We start from the raw sequence: 24548 nt of genomic DNA, 5'->3' as shown, positions 1-24548 counted from the left end.
ATATACACACAGACTAATAGCAAAGGGATGGAAAAAGATACTTCATGCAAATGAAAAGGAAAAAAGGCTGGGGTAGCAATACTTACATCTGACAAAACAGACTTTAAAACCAAGGCTATAGTAAGGGACAAAAAAGGACATTACATAATGATAAAGGGAATAATCCAACAAGAGGACATAACTCTAGTAAATATTTATGCGCCCAACATAGGAGCACCTAAATATGTGAAGCAAATCTTGATGGACATAAAGGGAGAGATCACCAGAAATACAGTCATAGTTGAGGATTTTAACACTCCATTGACTTCAATGGATAGATCTTCCAGACAGAAAATCAACAAGGAAACAGTGGCCTTAAATGACACTCTAGATCAAATGGATTTAATTGTTATCTTCAGAGCATTTCACCCCAAAGCAGCAGAATATACATACTTTTCAAGTGCATATGGAATATTTTCTAGGATAAACCACATGTTAGTACACAAAACAATAAATTTAAAGCCTAATAAATTTAAGAAGACTGAAATCATATCAAGCACCTTCTCAACCACAATGCTATGAAACTAGAAATCAATCACAAAAACACTGAAAAATACACAAAAACATGGAAGCTAAATAACATGTTATTAAACAATGAATGAGTCAACAACAAGATCAAGGAAGAAATCAAAAGATATCTTTAAACAAATGAAAATGAGGACACAACAATCCAAAAATCTGTGGGACACTGGGAAAGCAATCCCGAGAGGGAAATTCATAGCATTACAGGCGTATCTCAAGAAACAAGCTAAAGGTCAAATAAGGAATCTAACTTTGCACTTAAAGGAACTTAAAAACAAACAAAGCACAAAGTGAGTAAGAAGGAAGGAAATAATAAAGACCAGAGAAGAAATAAACGAAATAGAATCTAAAAAATGATAGAAAAGATCAATGAATCCAAGAGCTGGTTCTTTGAAAAGATAAACAAGACTGACAGACCTTTAATCAGACTCATCAAGAGAAAAAGAGAGAGTGCCCAAATAAATAAAATCAGAAATGAAAGAGGAGAAATAACAATTGACACCAAAGAAATACAAACGATTGTAAGAAAATATTATGAACAACTATATGTCAATAACTTGGATAAATTACTAGAATCTTACAATCTTCCAAAACTAAATCTGGAAGAATCAGAGAATCTGCGCAGACAGATTACACCTAGTGAAATTGAAGCAGTAATCAAAACACTCCCAACAAACAAAAGCTCTGGACTGGATGGCTTCATAGGAGAATTTTACTGAACAATCCCAGGAGAACTAACACCTCTCCTTCTCAAAGTTTTCAACATATTCAAGAGGAGGGAAGACTACCAAGTTCATTTTATGAGGCCAGCATTATCCTAATTCCAAAAACAGATATAGAAAATACAAAAAAAGAAAATTATAGGCCAATATCCTTGATGAACATGGATGCAAAAATTCTCAAAATATTTGCAAACAGATTACAGCAATACATCAAAAAGATCATATACCATGACCAAATGGTATTTATTCCGGGAATTCAAGTCTGATACAACATTCACAAATCAAAAAATGTGATTCACCACATAAACAAAATGAAGGATAAAAACCACATGATCAGCCCTGTCTGGTGTGCCTCAGGGGACTGAGCGCCAGACTGCAAACCAAAGGGTTGCTGGTTCAATTCCCAGTCAGGGCACATGCCTGGGTTGCAGGCCAGGTCCCCAGTAGGATGTGCTAGAGGGGCAACTACACATTGATGTTTCTGTCCCTCTCTCCTTCCCGTTCCCTCTCTAAAAAATAAATAAAATCTTTTAAAAAAATTAAAAAAAAATCTCATATGATCATACCAATAGATATAGAAAAAGCATTTGATAAAATCCAGCACTCACTTATGATAAAAACTCTCAGCTATGTGGGAATAAAGGGAACATAATTAAACATAATAAAGGCCATATATGACAAACCCACTGCCAGCATTATACTCAATGGGCAAACACTACAAGCATTCCCCTTAAGATCGGGAACAAGACAGGGATGTCTGATTTCATGTCTCTTACTCAACACAGTACTGAACAACCTAGCCATAGCAATCAGACAAAAAGAAGATATAAAAGGCATTCAAATTGGAAAGGAAGAAGTAAAACAATCTTTATTTGCAGAAGACATGATACTGTATATAAAGAACCCTGAAGATTCCACCAAGAAATTACCAGAAGTGATAAATGAATTCATCAAAGTAGCAGGATACAAAATTAATATCCAGAAATCAGTTGCATTTTTATATGCCAATAATGAACTAATAGAAAGGGAAATTAAGAAAAAAATACCATTCACGATTGCTTCAAAACGGCTAAAATACCTAGGAATAAATCTTATCAAGGATGTAAAAGAAAATTATAAGACACTGAAGAAAGAAATTGAAGAAGATACAAACACACGGAAGCACATACAGTGTTCCTGGATAGGAAGAAATTAACATCATTAAAATGTCCATAGCACCTAAAGCAATCTATAGATTCAATGTAATTCCTATCAGGATTCCAATGACATATTTCAGAGAATTAGAACAAATATTCCAAAAATATATATGGAACCACAAAAGGTCCTGCGTAGCAACCGTGATCCTGAGAAAGAAGAATAAAAGTGGAGAAACCACACTAATATCAGACTGTGCTATAAGGCCATAGTCATCAAAACAGCATGGTACTGGCATAAAAGCAGAACCATAGATTAAAGAAACAGACCAGACAACTCAGAAATAAACCCACACCTTTATAGTCAATTACTATTTGACAGAGGAAGCAAGCACATACAATGGGCTAAAATATAGCTTATTCAATAAATGGTGTTGGGAAAATTGGACAGATATGTGCAGAAAAACGAAAAATGAGATACCTTCTTACGCCACACCCAAGAATAAACTCAAAATGGAATAAAGACTTAAATGTTAGACCTGAAACCATAAAAGTCCTACAAGAAAACATAGGCAGTAAAATCTCAGACATTGCTTGTAGTAATATTTTATCAGAAATGTCTCCTCAGGCAAGGGAAACAAAAGAGAAAAATAAACGAATGGTATTGTATCAGACTAAAAAGTTTTTGCACAGCAAAGGAAAACGTCAACAAAATAAAGAGATAACCCATGGGAGAACATTTGCTGATACATCTGATAAGGAGTCAATATACAAAATTTATAAAGAACTTACAAAGCTAAAAACACAAAACGAAACAAAACAAAATCAACAATCCAATTTAAAAAAATGGACAAAGGACCTGAATAGAGGCTTTTCCAAAGAGGACATATAGATGGCCAATAGACAAATGAAAAGATGCTCAATGTCACTAATTATCAGAGAAATGCAAATTGAAAATTGAAACCACAATGAGATACCATCCCACACAGGTTAGAATGGCAATGATTAATAAATCAACAAACAACAAGTACTGGTGAAGCTGTGGAGAAAGGGGAACCCTAGTGCACTGCTGGTGGGAATGCAGACTCGTGCAGCCACTGTAGAGAGCAGTATGGAGATACCGCAAAAAAAATTAAAAAAGGATCTGCCTTTTGACCCAGCAATCCCACTTCTGGGATTATATCTGAAGAAGCCCAGAAAACGAATTTGAAAGAACATAAGCACAACTATGTTCATTGCAGCGTTATTTGTAATCACCAAGATACGGAAGCAGTCCCAGTGTCAATCAGCAGATGAGTGGTGAAACAACCATGGGAGACTTACGCAATGGCATACTACTTGGCCGTAAAACCCTTTGTGACAGCATGGAAGGACCTGGAGAACATTATGTTAAGTGATATAAGCCAGTCAGAGAAAGATAAAGATCTCACTCATATGTGGAATCTAATGAGGAAAGTGAACTAACAAGCAAAATAGAGACAGACTCATAGATAGAGAGCTGGCTGACAGGTGTGTGTGTGGTGTGTGTGTGTGTGTGTGTGGAGGGGGGGGGGGGGGAGAGAGAGAGAGAGAGAGAGACAGAGAAGGTAGGGTGTGGAGGGACCGAGCTAAAAGGAAAAAGGACTCACAGACATGGATAACAGTGTGATGACTGAGGGACACAGGGAGGTATAAGGGGGCTAAATGGAATGGAAAAATACAATAAAAATTTAAAAACGATTTTGGGTAGTATTCTTGTTATCACAATGTCTATGTCCCTGTGATGTATGTACTTCTCCTGCAGAGCTTAGAAAGTGAAGAAATTGGGCCGTGTTTCCCTAATTGAGCTGTGGGAAGGTTATCTCTCCTATGTCTCTTGGTCTCCCTTAATCACCCAACATCCCAGTTTCCTCAAACTGTCCTGGTTTATCCTATTGTCCTAAAGAAATATTAATAAGATCCTCTTCCTCTTTCAAAAGTGTTCTGGTCTGGAGGATACACTGAAAGATCATCCTATCATTTAGAATTGGCATATACATGCGTGGGCAAAAGCAGGTTTACAGTTGTAATACAAATAATACCATAATTAGTATTTAATAGTACAAGAATAAACTGTGCTTTGTGTGCTCACAACTGTAAACCTGCTTTTGCCCACCCTGTATCTAAGCTTCTTTTCAAATAAAAAAGATGATGGGTTATTGGGCAAATGATATTTTTTCAATACAATAACAAGAACGTTAAGAAGGAAAGTCAGATTGAAGTTGTAATTTTTAGAAATGATGCTTCAAAGAGGTTTTTTTTTTATTCTCTGTAGTGTGAACTGGAATGTGTATGAACCGCAATGTGTTTTTATCATAGCAAGTAGTGTTTTGGAAAACTTGGAAGAGGCTTGCTATATCATTTACATTTTGAGTGGTCAACTGTTGTTTAGTGGAATAAGTAAAAGCAAGCTAAGAATGCTCAAGGGGAACACATGACACATTTTTAATGCTTTTTGAACCTTCTGCTTTTCTTTTTCTCATCTCACTTCATGTTACTGGGTAGAATGCATATTCCACAAAGAGGTGTGAATAAGAAATCTAATAATACTCTGAACTGGAAGGAACTGGCAGAGTTTTCTTTTATCCTATAATTGTGCAGCCATGATCAGATACAACAGAGAGAAATCATTCAAGGACCTGGAAGGCGAAACTCCCAGCATTGTTACCATCAACTCTGTCTACATGAAAAGGAGAGCCGTGTGCTGGTGTAAACATCACATACTGTCAAGCCATGTCAATGATACAGGGCGACAGTGCACGGAAAGCAACAACGCAAGCACATATGGCTGACAGAAGCGGGGCTGCATGTGGAATAATGCTTTCTTCCACAGCAGCTGCAGCTGCAGTAGAAATTCAGGGCTCCCAAGACGGGCCATTTACCTGGTTCACAAGTTCTCGCCTCCTCTAGAGAGGAATAGATATTCTTGTCATTACTTATGGCGCACATCATGCATTAACCAACCCCTGAGCTTCCCCATTCTGAGGAAGGGCAAAGGGCTGTAATGGATGTGATGCAAAATGCTGTCACCTGGTACAGAGCTGAGAGGGAAAGGAGAGCAAAATCCCAGAGGAACCAGAATGGACAAGGAAACAGCAGGCAGATTAATGTTCCCTTTGTCCGTTGTCTAGCAGTAGACAAACCAATCTTTACAGGAAGCTACCACGAAAAAGGTGGATATTATTCTTTTGTTAAAGCAGCACCAAGCCTCAAGATCAGTTAAATAAAAGAAATCTCTCAGATATGACACACTTTAATTTATTCCTGGTTGCTCTGAATGATGGCATGATTTATATTCAGCCCCAGGTTGCCTGTCTTTGATATTCTACCCACTCACATATTTGCATATTCAGAAGCTGTATTAGCACAAAGATATTAAAATGGAATCCACTATACATTAACAGTAGAATGACATGTAATTTATTCATATAACTGACAGGCAGTACTCAAAATTCATTTAAATAAGCAAGTGATTACACAAACGTCTAATAATACTAAAATTGATAGAAGGTATAAAATACCATGGGTATGAAATGCCATGGTAAATACTATTCAACAAACTACAATCATAATTCCAAACAAATCATGGGTTTTTAAATGATTTTAGCAGTTTTGGAATGATTTGGTCTTTCCCCTCTTCCAAGCAACTTACTTCTATCAGTAAAAGACAAGGTCATTATTTCTAAGAGATACTGCAGAATGGCATAGCTTAGATTCCTCTCTTGCAACACATTCTCTTACAAATTGTTTTTTAATATTGCCTCTTGACAGAGAAAACAAACCAGTCAGCACTCAGTTCCCCAAGCAAAGTTGCTTGGATCAGAACAGTGCCAGGGTATAACTCTGTTAGCATGAGGCAGGCAGTGAAAGTCCTTTTGCAGCTTTTGAAGTCCGTGTGCATACTTCTTCTTTTCTGATGCTTTAAGCATCATAAATGTATTTAGGCATTCAAGCCTGTGAAATTATGGGAATAAAATAATTTGATAGCTAAATGACTATGACAGACTTGACGGTAAGTTACAATATAATTCAAACAAACAAACAAACAAAACACCTATCTAAATTTGCTCCTTGTAAGCCTCGTTACATTTTCGTGAAGCGCAGCTATTTTTGCAGAAACAGTTTGGCTTATCACGTGTCTGTCTGTCCGTATTATTTTAAAGTCTTAAACTTTATTGGAATGAGTCCCAAGCATGAACCTGGCTTTAAAAGCTAGCAGCAGTGGTCATGAACCATATCAATAAATTAAAAGGCTTCTACAGAACAAGATTCAGCTAAATCTCTTACATACAAAATACAGCTACAGAAATACAGTTCTTCAGTGTTGAATTATGAGAGGGATGAAAGCAATCTAAAAAAATAGAAAACTCTCTCCATACCTGGTGTCAAGGCAGGATATAACACTGCATAACGCCACAATATGAGCAGTCACTGGATGACAGATATGCCAGAAAGAGCGGCATCTGGGGATCTGGTAAGTATGACCATGAGATGAAAATACTGTACCAAAAGGCATGCATACAATCACCGTGTGCATTCGGTATGTGAGCTGGGACAAAGCAGAGAGCTAACACGACAATGAGGCAGTGTTCTGGGGTATCCATCAAAATCAGCGTGGGCGACTACATGTTGATTAAACCTTCCGAGGCAGCGAAGTGTGGGCATAACGCCATGTCTGGGTTCTGCAGCTGTTTTACGATCCTCTTGCGGAATTTCTCCCGCACGCGATTAAATTCCATTATGTCTATGGGGTCCTCTTCAATCCAGAACTTATGAAACTCGTGCATCAAGTAGCCTGTTAGAGATAAAACAGTGATAAGAATGCAGAAGGAAAAAAAATTCTTAATCACATTCAAAGTTACCCTGAATGGCTCGGAGACGTGAGACCAAATAACAGCAACATGGAGATCAGAGCATTTAAATAAAAGTATTTCACTGCAAATACTACTTCAAAAATTATTCTTTAAAACCAGGGCAATGGGAGCTACTAATCTGCAAGATTTTTGCAATTAGTCCTGGAACTATTCTCATTCCTTTCAAGCAGAAATACAAATCTATTCTGCATGTCTTGAATATGAATCACATCTGGAACATATTCTGAAAGGCTGACAGCGACTACTTCATCCTTCCCCTCCTGATTACATTAACATAATAGTCTAATTTTTCAAAATTACTCCACTCAGCCTTTTTTTGCTCTTGATATTTGATTTGAGTAAAGTTTTAAATTACCCTGACAAATTAAACAAATACATTCTGACAATCTATTATGAGAAAATAAAAATTGTAAATCTACTCTAAAGAACACAGACTGGTCATTAACCTACATGAAATTGTTAATAAGACTTCCTTGCTCTGAAGCCTAATTTCAAATCAAAATACTTTTATGTCTCATAAATGTTATCTATGAATGACCTGGATCGGGAAATTTTTGGAATAAATGTTAAGTGCTTGATATGAGAATCTGTTCATTGTGTTGTGTTTCGCCACTGTGTTCCCTCCCTCCACCACATTCAGAATGGATATGTGAATAGCTCTTTAAAAAGATAATAATAAATATCTGTATGTAATAAACCTATTGCAAGCTCAAGTGTCTCTATATATTACAAAAAATATTTGGGGAAATAATCCTAGTTAAAACAAGAAAATGCAACATTACACAAGCTTTTCCTTGTGTTAACATTAGAAGGCAGAAGAAAGTAAGAGCAAGGACTCTGGAGCCAGAAACCTGGTTTGAATCCTAGCTTCTTCACCTCCATGGGAAAGGAGATATCATATCGGCAGAGATGATAGGGGGCATGTGAAGAGGATTTGGGAACACACATATTCAATTTTATTTGTAAAAAAATAAATACCTTTTGTTTTTCTGGTAACTATCTACTTGTAAGAAAACCTTTAACATAGTTTCATAAGTAGAATTTTAAAAATATTTATTTATGTCTTACTGTAATACAAAATTAGAATTGACCTTTGCTCCCATTTATGCCAACATTCACTGCCAGATGTTGGCCCACATCCGCAAACTCACCTGATTATTCATTCATTACATTGCTGGGTGTTTTTGTATGTCTTTTTTTTTTTAACTTTATTTTAATTTATTTTTTCAAATACATTTGTCTCTGCCTCCCCCCCACCACTTTCCCTTGCCCCCTCCCTCAGTCCCTCCCTCAGCTCTTCCCCTTCGGTTTTGTCCATGAGTCCTTGCTATATGTTCCTTGACTTGCCCTTTCCCTTCCTTTTCCCCTGCCCACCCCTCCCTCCTTCCCTCTTGTCTCTGTTGATTTCTTTTCCTTTCAGTGTTGCTGGTCTTATTTTCCTTGCATCTTTGTATTGTTGGTTAGGTTCCGCTTATAGGTGAGATCATATGGTATTTAAGTATATCGCCTCTCTACAACTATAGGAGGAAGGGTACTAAGGAGAAAGTGAATTTATATTGCTTTTTTGCAGGGAGGGTTGATTGCTCTTTTTCTTTTAGGATTAGACTGTCTTTGGCTCCTCTGCACACTCATCCAAATGCCTCTGGGCTGCACAAAACATCATCATGAGAACCTGATGCCACCTGAGAAGACCCCAATCAGAGGTGTCCTGAGGTGACCCCAGGACCCACCCCATCCACCTCTGCTCCACCTGATGCTTGGATTCACTGAGGCACCATCCAGCTTTGAACTCTTCTGGTGGCAACACTGACAGTAGTCTGTTCATGGATGAAGAACCTGATTCTTTTTTCTTTTCCCAATGGATATGAGTTTATTTTCAGAAAAAAAAGTTCAGATGGGAGTGGAGTTGTTCGAAACCTACCAGTTCCATCTAGGTGTCCTACACAGAGATCTCTAGGATGGCACTTTTTTTCCTATTGAATTTATCAGGATGACATTGGTTAATACAATTACATAGGTTTCAGGTAGACGATTCTATAACACACCATCTGTATATAGTATTGTGTGTTCATCACCCCAAGTCAGGTCTCCTTCCATTACCATTTCCTCCTCTATACCCTCTTCTGCCTCTTCTGTCCCTTTTTCTCCTCTGGTAATCACCATAGCATTGTCTCAATTTTTTCTTAATCCCTTCACTTATTCACCCAGCCTCCCAACACCCCTCCCCTCTGATAGCTGTCAGTCTGTTCTCTATGAGTATGTCTTTATTTTGTTTGTTAGTTTATTTGGTTCATTAGATTCCACATATGAGTGAAATCATATAGTACTTGTCTTTCTCTGACTGGCTTATTTCACTTCGCATAATGTTCTCCAGGTCCATCCACGCTGTCATAAAAGGTAAGATTTCCTTCTTTTTTTACAGCTGAATAGTATTCCAAGAACCTGATTATTAAAAGGCTCTTTTCACCAAGCCAAACTATGTTGCCTTGTATTTCTTGGAACAAATTCAACGCTTCTCCAATTCAAGTAGTTGAAGTGCCCTTTATGCCCTGAGCTTACGTCTTTTCCAGGTTAAGCACCTCTGTTTCTCCTCACCATTTCTCACATGCCATAACTTGGTGTCTGTTTACCATGCTGCGTATTTCAGTGCACTGCAGAAGAAACTCGTTTCCTCTAATCTCAGTATCTTATTTATCCCAAACAATGCAATCATCCATCCATCTCAGAGACTGGGCAAACTTGTAAAGGTATCCCAAGAATAGTGTGGGGGGTCCCTTTTAAAAATATAAGCCCTCCCAGATTCGACCAGACATCACAGTTCAGTAAGATGAGTATCATTCATGTCACTCAAGTCTTGAGAACCATTGGTCTAAAAAACACTCTTTTTTAAAGTTCCCTTGGCTTTTTAAATAAATATAATTTTTATGGTTCTAAATGAAATCTATACTCATTTGTAATTTCTTCTTTCCTTGCTATACAAAATACACACATAATGTTCCTGATCTGGCCCCTGAGCAGATAAAGACACCTGAGCTGTTCTGTGTATAGTCAGGTTTCCAACATTACGAATTAAAGTTATCCATGATGGATTAAAGGCATTTCCTCAGTATCTCATGAGTTCTACTCCTATTGACAATAATAAACAAGCACTGTGCGAAGTTATCTTTTAATGAAGAATTCACTTTTTCACAATGTGCATAAAAATGTCCACTCTTCCACAATGTGCAGGTAAACTGGCAACTCACTCTAAAAGTGATTTAGTGTAGCACAGAGTTTTAGAAAAATGCAGATCCACTTGGTTTGCCTGTTTTCCTACTTTACATGCAAAAATACACATACAGGAAAACATCTTGAAAAGTCTAAAAGACAGACGAAGATAAGAGTAGCGGTGAGGGTAGTTAATGATCTGACGCCATTCTCAGGATCCTTCCTCTTCAGGCTACAGAAGTCAAGCTGTAAAGCTTATAGATTGATTTCCTGGCACTCTCTCTACCCCGTCAGGAAAATAATTAGAGTCTGCATAACATGATTTTAATTAAATGCAGAAATGGTGGCATGGCTTCCAAGGTACATACTATAATCATAAACCTCCGCTCATTTATATAACATTACAGAGTGTTCATTAATCTGTTTGGTCATTTGCATATTGGCCCATCTTTCAATGAATATGTAAAGGAATAAGAACAAGGTACAATTCTTATGCATCCTAATTCTTTTGGAGAGAGGGAGCCAGGTAGACAATTTCAGATCATTATTGATTAGCTAAGGAAGCTAACAAAACAGTGTGGAAAGTAGAAAGAGGAAACAAGCAAGGCTATTGTTTATAGTCTCTTATTTATTTCTCTTAACAGTTTTATGGAGTAGGTAATGCTGGTATATCTTCATTTTATAGATGAAGGCTTAGGAAAAAAAATACTTGGATGGGGGACAATTACACAGTTTTATCTGGAGGCTGAGAACCAGGACCAGATATCAGCTGACTTTCTAGTTTATTCTCTTCCTCTGGTTCTTATTCCTACTGAATAGTTACTTCTTTTGAAGGTCAGAGAAAAGATAATTCTTTTTCCTCTCTGGCCATTGTACTTTCCTTCTGCTCATTACAACTGGCCTTACTTCATTTCAGTGGAGCTGTGTGTTCAGCAGAGCTTTAGATTAAATGCAATTTTTGCAGAGCACTGCCTTGGCAATAGAGTGTTCACTGAATAACTATAAAGGCAGACTAATAGAGCTATTATCTTCTTACATTTTTTCACCTCGATAAAATACCTGTTTTGAATACTAATTTGGCTTTCCAATCCAAGCCTGCAGCATATTTATTATTGCTTGCGTGTGTCTTGGTTTTGCTTCACTGCATTCAGTTACTAGACAGCAGAGACATATGCAAGGACACAGGTAATTGCAAGAATATTACAGAAGAAATGGGTAGAACTGATGATGTCCGATGGAGAAACAATGAATTCGGAGCACTGCTTTCTTCTTCTGCAAAGGCCTGAGTCCCTCTGCCTCCATCCTAATCTATAGGGGGATTTCTTCTTTCTAAAACCTGATGAGGGTCTTGGGAAAAGTAATGTTTTTGCACACTTACTTATCTGTGCTAGGGTTCTCTTGGAAGCATATCAATTCAAGCCAAGGTTGAATTTTTCCAGAGAAATTAGACCCATTTTCTCCCACAAAGAACATCATCACCCAATATTTTAGCCGCCCATCCATCAGTCCATCCATCCATCCATCTACCTACCCATCCAACAAATCTTACTGAGGACCTACTCTATAGCAGGCCCTGGGTTGAGGATACAGCAGTGAACAAAGCAAATATTTCCTTAAATGTCAATTGCTCTAATTCTAACTTTAATTCTCTCCTTTAAGAGTTCCCCACTGTGTGGCTCTGGTGATGAATCTCAAACCCACCTTTGTGATTCTTCAGAGCCCCAGAGCTGTACACTAGAACGCCCACTATGCAGCTACATGTGGATTTCTCAAAAAGAGCTCACTCCTGGTATGCCTAAAACCAAACCCAGTCCATTATCTCTCAGAGCTGCTTACCTAAAGAGCATAGTAAACAGAACAGGGCAAGTACAAGGGGTAAGGAAACTAAGCAAGGGTTCTTGCTTGTGTACATGTTTATGCTCTTTCAAATGGCTTAAAAGTTCTTCAAGATATGTGCCCCTCCATTCTTGCTCTTACTATTGTCATCTCTAGTCGCCCCTTGCAAATCCAATGCTCTCTTCCTTGAACCTACCATACTGTCTTGCCTTGCAGCCTTTGCCCGCGCCGCTCAGCCAGTGTTGCTTTATTTCCTGCCACTCATCCTTCAGGTCTCATGGAAAGTTGCATTTGCTTTAGGGAGCCTTCCCTGATTACCAGACTGAGTGAGCTATGTCAGTCTTTTAAAATTTTAAAAACAGATTTCAGGAAGGAAGATGGCAGAGGAGTGAATGGGAGTCACGCTGACCTCCTCCTCCCAAGACCAAACTGGAATTATGACCAAATAGTGGAGAAATCACCTGGAAAACAATGGAATGATAGAGGGAGAGGAGCCTTGGAGCTGCGGATAGACAGTGGATTCAACTCTCACGCATCTCAACGGGTGAGAAGTGCGGTGGAGGCTCGAGAGGGTGGGCTGGGTGCCCACGGGCACCAGCACCAGAAGGACATTGAAACAGCCAGTTGGATCCCCCCGAGAAGAACAGGGTCTGAACCATAAACAGGGACCCCTAGACTACAGCAGCTAAAACCAGGAAAATACACAGACAAAACGCAACCCCGAAAAGCTTAGGGATGCTCTCTGCCAGAGACAGGTGGCTGGAGAGGCAAAGAGACATTTAAAGGGCCAACGCAAAAATTTGCAGTGGCAGCCGCCCTCCTTGATCTCTGTGTAGAGGCGGCAGCAGAGTGGGCTGGTGCCTGGGAAAAGGTTTGTGAGGAAAACATTGTGAAGAGAACTGAGATGGTGGCCGGCGAAGCCCCGGTGATAACTCACCTCCCACTCTGCAGCTACTATCTCGCTCAGGCATAAGGGAATCAATTAACCTGCCTTTTTTGAGCTCCACACACAGCTTGTGCGCATGTGAGCTGGGGGGCAAGGTGCCGACAAGCTGGAAGACATAGTGGATCCCTGGCTGAAGGGGTCACAGAACTACCCAGAGACCCCTGAGGAGAGACTGGAGATGGAGGCGTTGGGGAAAGAACGGAAGGAGGAACCAGGGAATCCCGACTCCTTCTCCTTTCTGTGGTCTCCATTGTGTGGGAACAGGCCACACCCCCAAAGAGCCAAAAGCTGAGAAGCACACAACAGACAGCCCAAAACCACCCAGTGCAGGCGTGCACACACACGCCGAGTGGCCACCGAGGGTTGGTGATCGTGTGTGTGGACCCGCGTGGGCTGGTGAGGGCTCCCGCAGATCGGTGAGCGCAGGTGTAAATAAACCCGTGCGGCCCGCGAGTGCAGAGCAGTCCCCAGAAATAGTGCATCCTGAGCCAAAGGGGTCACAGAGCTGCCCAGAGGCCCTGGAGGAGAGACTGGAGACAGGATTAACCGGAGAGTCCCAGAGCTGACTTCCTCCCATTTCCCTAGTCTCCATTTTACGCAGACAGGCGACGCACCCAAACAGCCAAAAGCAGGGAAAGCACACAATAGAAGACCCTAAACTGACCAGTGCTGGGGTGCCCGCCGGGCTGGTGGGCCAGACGAAGGCGCGAAGTCGCGAATAAGCCCCCTGGGCTGGGGCAAGCACGCGCGAGCCCAGGCGGTCTGGGGATCCTGCCAGGTGGGGAGCACACTCAAGGAGCCGGCTTGAGAGTGCAGAGCGATCCACAGAAATAGTGGATCCCTGGCCAAAGGGGTCATAGAGCTGCCCAAAGCAGGAGTCAGACACAGAGAGTAGACTCCTGGAAGGCTCAAACAACCCAAGATCATATAGGGTCAACAACTGACATCATTAGAGGCAGGCACAGAAAGAAAAGAAAAATAAATAAATAAATAAATAAAAAGACCCGCCTACTACTATAGAAGTTTAATCCACAAAGTCATGAAATCTAGATGGATCAATTGAAGCAGAAGCAAAAATAAATAAATAAATAAATAAATTACTTAATAGCTTCTCACAAAAATGGGAAGAAAAAGAAGTTCCCCCAAATGAGTGGAAAAGGGGACTCCCCGCAGAGGGAACTAAATGAAATAGAGGCAAAGGAACTATGAGCTATTGAATTCAGAACAATGGCTCTAAGGAAGCTCAATGAGTTCAGCCAGCTCAAAGAGAACTATGAGAAACTGCAGGGAAACTATCAGGATCTTACAGAAAACTCTATCAAGCTGGAAAACTACATAGAAACTATCAAGAAGACACAAGAGGATATGAAGAATACCATTTTTGAATTGAAGAACACAGTAGAAGGAATCAAAAGCAGCAGGCTGGATGAAGCCGAGGATTGAATCAGTGAAACGGAGGATAAGGTAGAAAAAAACTCCCAGAAAGTACGAGAAATGGAAAAAAGACTCAAAAAGAATGAAGAGGCATTTAGGGAAATGTAGGGCAACCTGAAACACAATAATATCTGCATAATAGGGATACTAGAAGGAGAAGAAGAGGAAGGGATAGAGAACCTGTTTGAAAATGTAATGATGGGAAATTTCCCCAATTTGAGGAGAGAAAAGGTCTCGTGGATACAGGAGGCACAGAGGGCCCCACTCAAGAGGGACCCAAGAAGGTCCACTCCAAGACATATCATCATTAAAATGGCAACTATCAAAGACAAAGAGAGAATCCTCAAGGCAGCAAGGGAGAAGGAGAAAGTAACATACAAGGGGGCCCCGATATGGCTAGGAGCTGACTTCTCAACAAAACACTGCAAGCCAGAAGGGAATGGCAACAAATATTCCAAGTCATGAAAAGCAAGGGCCTACAACCAAGACTGCTCTTCCCAGCAAGGCTCTCAATTAAAATAGAAGGGGAAATAAGAAGTTTCCCAGACAAAGAGGCTAAAAGAATACATCTCTACCAAATGAGCACTACAAGATATGCTAAAGGGACTGGTTTAATAAGATGAAGGAAAATAGTGAGAAAGAGAAAAACATAGGTACAAAAAGAAAAAATGAATAGGTTTCTATCAGTAATAACTCTCAATGTAAATGGACTAAATGCCCCAATAAAAAGACACAGGGTAGCTGAATGGCTCAGAATACATGACCCACAAATATGCTGCCTACAGGAGACACACCTCAGAGCAAAAGACCTCCACAAATTGAAAGTAAAGGGATGGAAAAATGTGCCAAGCAAACGGGCAAGAGAAGAAGGCAGGAGTTGCAATACTTATATCAGACCAAATAGATTTCAAAACAAAGGCCATAAAATGAGACCCGGAAGGACACTTTATAATACTTAAAGGAAGAATCTATCAAGAAGACATAAACATTGTAAGCTTATATGCACCCAACATAGGAGCACCCAAATATATAAGGAAAATCTTGGGCGATTTCAAAAAAGATATAGACAGCAACACACAGTAGGGGATTTCAACATCCCACTGTCAAAAATGGACAGATTTTCCAAACAAAACATCAATAAGGATATTGTGGGTGAATGAGGCATTAAATCAGATGGACTTAACTGACACATATAGAACCTTACATCCCAAAGAAGAAAAATACATATTCTTTTCAAACGTGCATGGAACTTTTTCAAAGATAGACTACATGATAGGACACAAAGCAAGCCTCAGCAAATTCAGGAAAATTGAAATAATACCAAGCTTTTTCTCGGACCACAAGGGCTTGAAACTGGAAATCAACCTCAAAGAGAAACCTCAAAAACTTGCAAACTCATGGAGACCGAACAGTACACTATGAAACAATGAATGGGTCAATAATGAGATAAGAGAAGAAACCAAAAAGTTTCTGGAAACAGACGAAAATGAACAGACAACAGTCCAAAACCTATGGGACACAGCAAAGGCGGTCCTGAGAGGGAAGTTCATAGCAATACAGGCTTACCCAAAAAAGATAGAAACATTTCAAATAAAAGACCTAACACTACAACTTCAAGAACTGGAGAAACAACAACAAAAATCCCAGAGCAAGTAGAAGGAAGGAAATAGTCAAGATTAGAGCAGAACTGAATGACATAGAGACAAAAAGAACAATTCAAAGGATCAACCAGTCCAGGAGCTGGTTCTTTGAAAAGATAAATAAAATCGACAAGGCTTTAAGCAGACTCATCAACAAAAAAAGGGAGAGGACCCAAATTAATAATATCAGAAATGAAAGAGGAGAAATAACAACTGATACCACAGAAGTACAAAGGATTGTTAGAAACTACTATGAACAATTATATGCCAAGAAGTTTGAAAACCTCGATGAAATGGACAGATTTCTAGAAAAGTATAATCTTCCAACGCTGAAGGAGGAAGAAACAGAAAGCTTGGACAGACCGATAACAGCTGGGGAAATTGAATCAAGAAACTCCCGACACACAGAAGCCCTGGGTCAGACGGTTTCACAGGAGAATTTTACAAAACATTTAAGGAAGATCTAACCCCTGTCCTTCTCAGGCTATTCCAAAAAATCCAAGAGGAGGGAAGACTCCCAGACTCTTTTTATGAAGCCAGCATCACCCTAATCCCAAAACCAGATAAAGACCCTACAAAGAAAGAAAACTACAGGCCAATGTCGCTGATGAACATAGATGCTAAAATCCTCAACAAAATATTGGCAAACCGCAGCCAGCAATACCTTCAAAAGGTTATCCCACCACGATCAAGTGGGATTCATCCCAGGCATGCAGGGATGGTTCAATATACGCAAGTCAATAAACATAATACATCACATAAATAAAAGAAAAGACAAAAACCACATGATCATCTCGATAGATGCAGAAAAAGCATTTGATAAGGTACAATACCCATTTATGATCAAAACACTCAGCAAAATGGGAATAAATGGGGCATACCTCAATGTAATAAAGACCATATATGAAAAACCTACAGCCAACATCATTCTCAACGGGCAAAAACTAAAAGCTTTCCCACTAAGATCGGGAACGACGTCCACTTTCACCACTTCTATTCAATATAGTATTGGAAGTCCTGGCCACAGCGGTCAGACATGAAAAAGAAATAAAAGGCATCCAAATAGGAAAGGAGAAAGCAAAACTATCATTGTTTGCAGATGACATGATAGTGTACATAGGAAACCCTGTAGACTCCACTAAAAAACTACTCAACCTAGTAAGTGAATTTAGCAAAACAGTGGGGTACAAAGTCAATATTCAGAAATCAAAGGCATTTTCGTACACCAGCAATGAAATAGAAGAAGAAATCAGAAAAAAAAAATACCATTCGATATAGCAACAAGAAAAATAAAGTACCTAGGAATAAATTTAACCAAGGAGGTAAAAGACCTGTATGCAGAAAACTATACAACATTGAAGAAATTAAGGAAGACACAAATAAATGGAAGCATATACCATGCTCATGGACTGGAATAATTAATATCATCAAAATGTCCATACCACCCAAAGCAGTTTATAGATTCAATGCAATCCCTATTAAGATACCAAGGACATATTTCACAGAAATAGAACAGGCATTTCAAAAATTTATAGGGAACCATAAACGACCCCGAATACCTGCAGCAATTTTGAGAAAGAAGAACAAAGTAGGAGGGATCACAAGACCGGACATCAAACTCTACTACAAAGCCACTATACTCAAAACAATCTGGTAGTGGCACAAGAACAGACGCATAGACCAGTGGAACAGAACAGAAAGCCCAGAAATAAGCCCAGGTCTATATGGGCAACTAATATTTGACAAAGGGGTGGAAGCATAAAATGGAGCAATAATAGCCTCTTCAACAAATGCTGTTGGGAGAGCTGGATGGCTACATGCAAAAAACTGAAATGTTATTATCAGCTCACACCATACACAACAATAAACTCAAGATGGATCAAAGTCTTAAATATATGTCACAACACCATAAAAGCCCTAGAGGAGAACATTGGCAGGAAACTCTCAGATACCCCACACAGCAATTTTTTCACCAATATGTCTCCTAAAGCAAGGGACATAAAGGAAAGAATAAACAAGTGGGACCTCATCAAAATAAGAAGCTTCTGCATGGCTAAAGAAAACAGCAGCAAAATGAAAAGGGAGCCAACCGTATGGGAAAATATATTTGCTGATGATACATCAGATAGAGGATTGATCTCCAAGATATATAAAGAACTCACTCGACTCTACTCCAAGAAGACAAATGATCCAACCAAAAAATGGGCAAAGGACCTGGGCAGATGCTTTTCCAAGGAAGAGATACAGAGGGCCCAGACACATTTGAAAGGATGCTCGGCATCACTAGCCATCAGAGAAATGCAGATCAAAATCACCATGAGATACCACCTCACACAGGTCAGAATGGCCATCAGAAACAGATCAACAAACAACAGGTGCTCGCGAGGCTGTGGAGAAAAGGGAACACTAGTACACTGTTGGTGGGAATGCAGACTGGGGCAAACACTGTGGAAAGCAGTGTGGAATTTCCTCAAAAAGCTGAAAACGGAACTGCCTTTTGATCCAGCGATTCCCCTGCTGGGACTATGCCCTAAGAATTCCAAAACGCCAATTCAAAAGAACCTATGCACCCCAATGTTCATAGCAGCACAATTTACAATAGCCAAGTGTTGGAAGCAACCTAAATGCCCATCAGTAGATGATTGGATCAAAAAACTATGGGACATTTACACAATGGAATACTACGCAGTAGAAAGAATAAAAGAACTACTAAACTTCGTGACAGCATGGATGGAACTGGAGAGCATTATACTAAGTGAAATAAGCCAGGGGGCGAAAGACAAATACCATATTATCTCACCTGTAAGTGGAACCTAACCAACAAAACAAAGATGCAAGGAAAATAAGGCCAGCAACACTGGAAGGAAAAGAAACGAACAGAGACAAGAGGGATGGATGTAGGCGGGGCCGGGGGAAAAGGAAGGGAAGGGGAGGGTCACGGAATGTGTAGCAAGGACTCAGGGACAAAACCAAAGGGGAAGGATTGATGGAGGGAGGGGGGATGGGGCAGGGGAAAGTGGTGGAGGGAAGGCAGAGACAAATGTATTTAAAAAAAATTTTTAAAATGGAAAAAAATTTTAAAAACATTATCTTTACTTCTCCAACCACAAAACTCTTTGTAGTATGTTTTCATTATATGTTTACATGCCTGTCTTCCTCAGTCAGAACCTGATCTGTAGTGAAAATTCAATATTTGCTGAAAACAGTCAGAGTTGTTACAGGAGTAAGTATAACCATCTAGTTGTCAGAGTAGGAACTGTAATCACATATGTAGGGGACTTTTGTTTTCTGTTAAAATGTCATAAAGTGTATATATATTAAAATTTGTTTTGTATTTTTATTTAAGATACTCATGCACATGGTTTAATAAGTCCTGTTACAAAAAAATAGAATACCTGCTGTACGTCATGCTCTAATTCCTTCTTCCCTAAAGCAATGTCTCACCTCTCAGGTGACTGTTTTGATTTTTCATCTCCATAGCTCTAAGTAACATACTTTCTGTTGTTTGGCATTTGTTACTTCCATTTAAAAGATGAAGATTTAGCTCCTTTTTACCCATTCCAACCACATTACCACATATTTTCTAACAACTTTCTTACCTAGTATTAATAACTGCCCTCTTTGTTTATTTGCTTAGTTTCCGTTTACTTAATTTAACCCTAAGCTATCCCTTAAGTATGTCAGTGCCCTCTCAACGTGTTCAAACTTGGTAGATATTCTATCAATGTCATATTCTTCAAAGAGACTCTCCCAGAGACTGCTGACCTGCTAAGATCTGGATTTATTATTCTCAGACTATTGCATAGCTATCATCTTGGGCTTTTCCTTCACCTTCATCCTGAAGATTCTCTTCACTTCTTTTCTATGACATTTTATGCTGCCTGGATCTATTTAATTTCTTTTAGGATTATACTTCTACTTTGTGGAAACATTTTAGTTACAAGTTACAAGGAGGTAAAATGTTTTAAGACCTTGCATTAAAAATATGTCTTCATTATACTCCTATACTTAATTGATAAGTTAGACTGGGTGTAGAATTCTAAATTGGAAATCATATTCCCTTAGGTTTTGAAAAAGAGTTTCTTAGGGGGACTTCCGGCCAAGATGGAGTCGTAGGTAGATACACTTTGCCTCCCCTCACAACATGAAGGACGACAACAAATTTAAAAACAAAATATAACCAGAACTGCCAGAAAATTGAAATGTATGGAAGTCTGACAACCAAGGAGCTAACAGAGAACCATTCATCTAGACCAGTAGGAAGGTCGGAGACAGGCATCCAGCATGGAGAGGACATGCGGCAAGGCAGCGGCTGGCAGACCAGGCAGTCCTACATTTGCATGGGGATAAACCCTGAGGAACAGCTGGGGAACGAGACAGACTGTACAATCTCGTGTTCCAGTGCTGGAAAAGAAAGCCTCAGAACCTCTGGAGGTAAAAACCCTCTGTGGGGGTTGTGCCAGCAGGAGAAACTCCCAGCCTCACAGGAGGGTCCATTGGAGAGACTCACAGGGTTCCGGAATGTACACAAACCCACCCACCCGGGAATCAGCACTAGAAGGGCCCAATTTGCTTGTAGGTCATGGGAGAAGTGACTAAAAGCCAGCCAAGAGTCAAGCAAGCGGCCTTGTTCCCTCTCGGACCCCTCCTCCATATACAGCATCACAACCCAGTGACCTGGGTTTGCCCGCCCTGGCAAATACTTAAGGCCCCATCCCTTCCAACAATTTCCAAGGTGCGCCGAGACAAAGAAATATGGCCCAAATGAAAGAATAGATCAGAGCTCCAAAAATAGAACTAAGTGGTGAACAGACAGCCAACCTATCAGATGCACAGTTCAAAACACTGGTAATCTGGATGCTCACTGAATCGGTGGAGTATGGTCGCAAAATAGAGGAAAAAGTGAAGGCTATGCAAAGTGAAATAAAGAAAAATATTCAGGGAACCAACAGTAAAGGGAAGGAAACTGGGACTCAAAAAAACAATTAGGAGCAGAAGAAAGAGATAAACATTCAACCAGAACAGAATGAAGAAACAAGAATTCAAAAATATGAAGAGAGGCTTAGGAACCTCTGGGACAACTTTAAATGTTCCACCAATGCCACTCACTCAGTCAATCCCCCCACGATTGTTCATGTCCATGGGTCATGTGTATAAGTTCTTTGGCTACTCTGTGTCCTATACTGCACTTTTACATCCCCATGGATATTCCGTAACTACCTATTTGTACTTTTTAATCCCCTCACCTCTTTACCATTCCCCTACGTTCCTTCCCATCTGGCAACCATCAAAACACTCACTGTATCCATGATTCTGACTCTGTTCTTGTTTGCTTAGTTTGTTTTTTAGATTCAATTGTTGACAGTTAAGTATTTATTGCCATTTTATTCTTCATATTTTGATCCTTTTCTTAAATAAGTCCCCTCAACATTTCATATAATAATGGTTTGGTAATGATAACTCCTTTAGTTTTTTCTTGTCTGGAAAGCTCTTGATCTGCTCTTCATTCTACATGATAGCTTTGCTGGGTAGAGCAATCTTGGCTGTAGGTCCCTGCTTTTCATGACTTTGAATATTTCTTGCCAATCCCTTCTAGCCTGCAAAGATTCTTTTGAGGAATCAGCTGACAGTCTTATGGGAACTCTCCAGTAGGTAACTAACTTCTTTTCTCTTGCTGCTTTTAAGATTCTCTCTTTGTCTTTAACCTCTGGCATTTTAATTATGATGTGCCTTAGAGTGCGCATCTTTACATCCATCTTGTTTGTGACTCTCTGTGCTTTCTGGACTTGCATGTCTATTTACTCCACTGAATTAGGCAAGTTTTCTCTCATTATTTTTTCAAATAGATTTCCAATTTCTTGCTCTTTCTCTTCTCCTTCTGGCATCCCTATGATGTGAATGTTGGATTGCTTGAAGTTGTCCCAGAGGCTGCTTATACTATGCTCCTTTTTTGGATTCTTTTTTCTTCTTGTTGTTCTGATTGGTTGTTTTTTGCTTCTTTTTATTTCAAATCATTGATTTGATTCACGGCTTCATCTGCTCTACTGTTGTTTCTCTGTAAATTGTTCTTTATTTCAATTAATGTATCCTTTGTTTCTGACTGGATCTTTTCTATGCATTAGGTAGAGCTGCTTTGACTCAGAGTTTGGGTAGTGTTGCCTAATGTAGTAGGTATCCTGTAGGGTCCAGTGGCACAGCTGTCCCATCACCCAAGCTGGATACTCGAGGTGCACCCTTTGTGTGGGATGAGTACACCCTTCTCATGTAGTTGAGCCTTAACTGCTGTGGGCAGGTGAATGGGAGGGATTTACCAATGCCAGTGAGCTACAAGGACTGACTGTGACCACTGACCACCCTCCGTGGAGTATAAGCTGTGCGGGGGCAGGGTGGTGGTGCTCTGACATGGCCTGTAGCTGCCTATTGGGTGTGCAGGCTCTGGAATTTCTTGGATGGCGCGGGGCAAGTTCAGTCTCCACCTATATTCTTCCCAGGGCCACCCTGCCTGAGCTATAAAGCAATCTGAAATGGTTGCTGCTTGTGCTGGGCTTCGAAATTCCCAGCTGAAGCTAAGCTGTGAATCTAGGCTGGCTGCTGCGAGCACCATGCCTGGGACTCACTGAGGCCAGCTGTTGCTTGTTTGAGAGGATGTAGGACATTGTGACGCAGGAGCCAAGACCAGCCATTCATATGGAAAAGCAGCTTGGGTGGGCTTGTAAATTGGGTGGGGCAGAGTCTCTGGGGATCTCCAAAGCTGGTCAAACAGTGTTAGCCAGGTTGATGGAGTCTCAGATATGGCACTAGCTTGCCAGCTCTGTGGGGGAGGGTTCAGAAAACGGATAGTGGTATCTGCTCGCCTTAATGCCAGATACTTGAGTTTCTCCCTGTGTGCTACTGGTGCCTTTTGTTCTACTACTATGGTGCTGTAGCTCAGAGGGAGTTAGTCTGAGTAGGTGAGTCCATATATGGGTTCTTTAAGAGGAACTCCTTGGGGTTCCAGAAGTTTCTTCCACTGGCTCAAGTTGTGGGGACTTATCTTCCTGGCACTCGAACCGTGGGCTGGGGGGCCTGGTGTGGGGCTTGGACTCTTGCTTCCAAGATATCCCTCATGTATTTTTATCCACATGTGGGTGTGGGACCAGCCCGTTCCACCACTGTGTCCCTCATGCCCATCTGGGTGGATGTGGTTTCTTTAATTCCATAGTTGTCAGACTTCCATTCAGAAAACTCGATGTCTGATGGTTCTGAGCAATGGTTGGTCTATATTTTAGTTAATTTTGATGTGGTTGTGGGAGGATGCAAGACATGTCCGCCTACTCCACCACCTTGACAGGAAATCTCATGATTTTTAGTTTCTAAGTATATTCTTTTGTTCTTGGACTGTTCTTTCTTATAGAATCTTGTTTCATAGTTGCAATGTCTTATCACTTTGGGGATATTAATTATACAGATTTTTGCCTTTTTCCCCTCCCTGTATAGTTTCTATTTCCTCCTAGTGGCTTTATTCCTGCTTGTTTTGCACTCCCTTTCATGCTTGACGTTTTCCTTACTGTTCTTGTTTTCAAGGGCTGCTTAAGAATTTCAAAACCCAACGGTTTAAAACAACCATTTTAATAATGGTTTAAAACAACCATTAAAATATCATTTTAATGAATTGAGTGAGTTAGGAATTCAGAGAGGGCATCAGAGGGATGGTTCCACAAAGTTCGGAGTCTCAACTGGGAAGACTTGAACACTTGGGGTGACTTAACAGCAGGTGGCAGGAACTGTTTTGAGGCATGTTTATTCACATGTCTGGTGACAGATGCTGGATATCAGCAGTTGGGACCTCCTCTGACGCCGTCAGTCAGATGACCTACATATGCTGCTCCATGTGTCCTGGACTTCCTCATGACAAGAGGAATCAGATCCCTTACATAGTGGTTCATGCCTCCAAAGGCAGCTCGGTCCCAGAGAACCAGGCAAAAGCTTTTTCTGATCTAGACTCAGTAGTCGTATAGTGTCAGTTCTGCTATATGCTACTGGTCAACTGACAAGTCAGCCCAGATTCAAGGAGTGAGAGGGACAAATAAACCTTACTTCTTAGTGGGAGGAGTGTCAAAAAATTTGAGGATATGTGTTTAACCATCACACTCAGACATCTGATAATCCTTTTTGTCTGTAGATGTTTTTGACTGAAT

The 24548-nt window shown here is 40.1% G+C and overlaps 1 protein-coding gene across 2 annotated transcripts in view; it reads right to left on the bottom strand.

The window, feature by feature from the left end:
• Positions 1-5740: 5740 nt before the first annotated feature.
• Positions 5741-24548, bottom strand: part of ELMOD1 (ELMO domain containing 1) — a 76369-nt gene continuing 57561 nt past the window's right edge. For both annotated transcript variants that reach the window (XM_054592543.1, XM_054592544.1), the window contains one exon: positions 5741-7229. In XM_054592543.1, coding sequence (XP_054448518.1) covers positions 7057-7229 — 173 coding nt within the window. In that variant the 3' untranslated portion in view covers positions 5741-7056. The remainder of the gene's footprint in view (positions 7230-24548) is intronic.

Source organism: Pteronotus mesoamericanus, unplaced genomic scaffold (genome assembly GCF_021234165.1).
Source record: "Pteronotus mesoamericanus isolate MK-2021 breed Mesoamerican mustached bat unplaced genomic scaffold, CSHL_Meso_final scaffold_36, whole genome shotgun sequence".
NCBI lineage: Eukaryota > Metazoa > Chordata > Mammalia > Chiroptera > Mormoopidae > Pteronotus > Pteronotus mesoamericanus.
The sequence above is the reverse complement of the archived record's forward strand: the minus strand, read 5'-3'. Positions and strand labels throughout refer to the sequence as shown.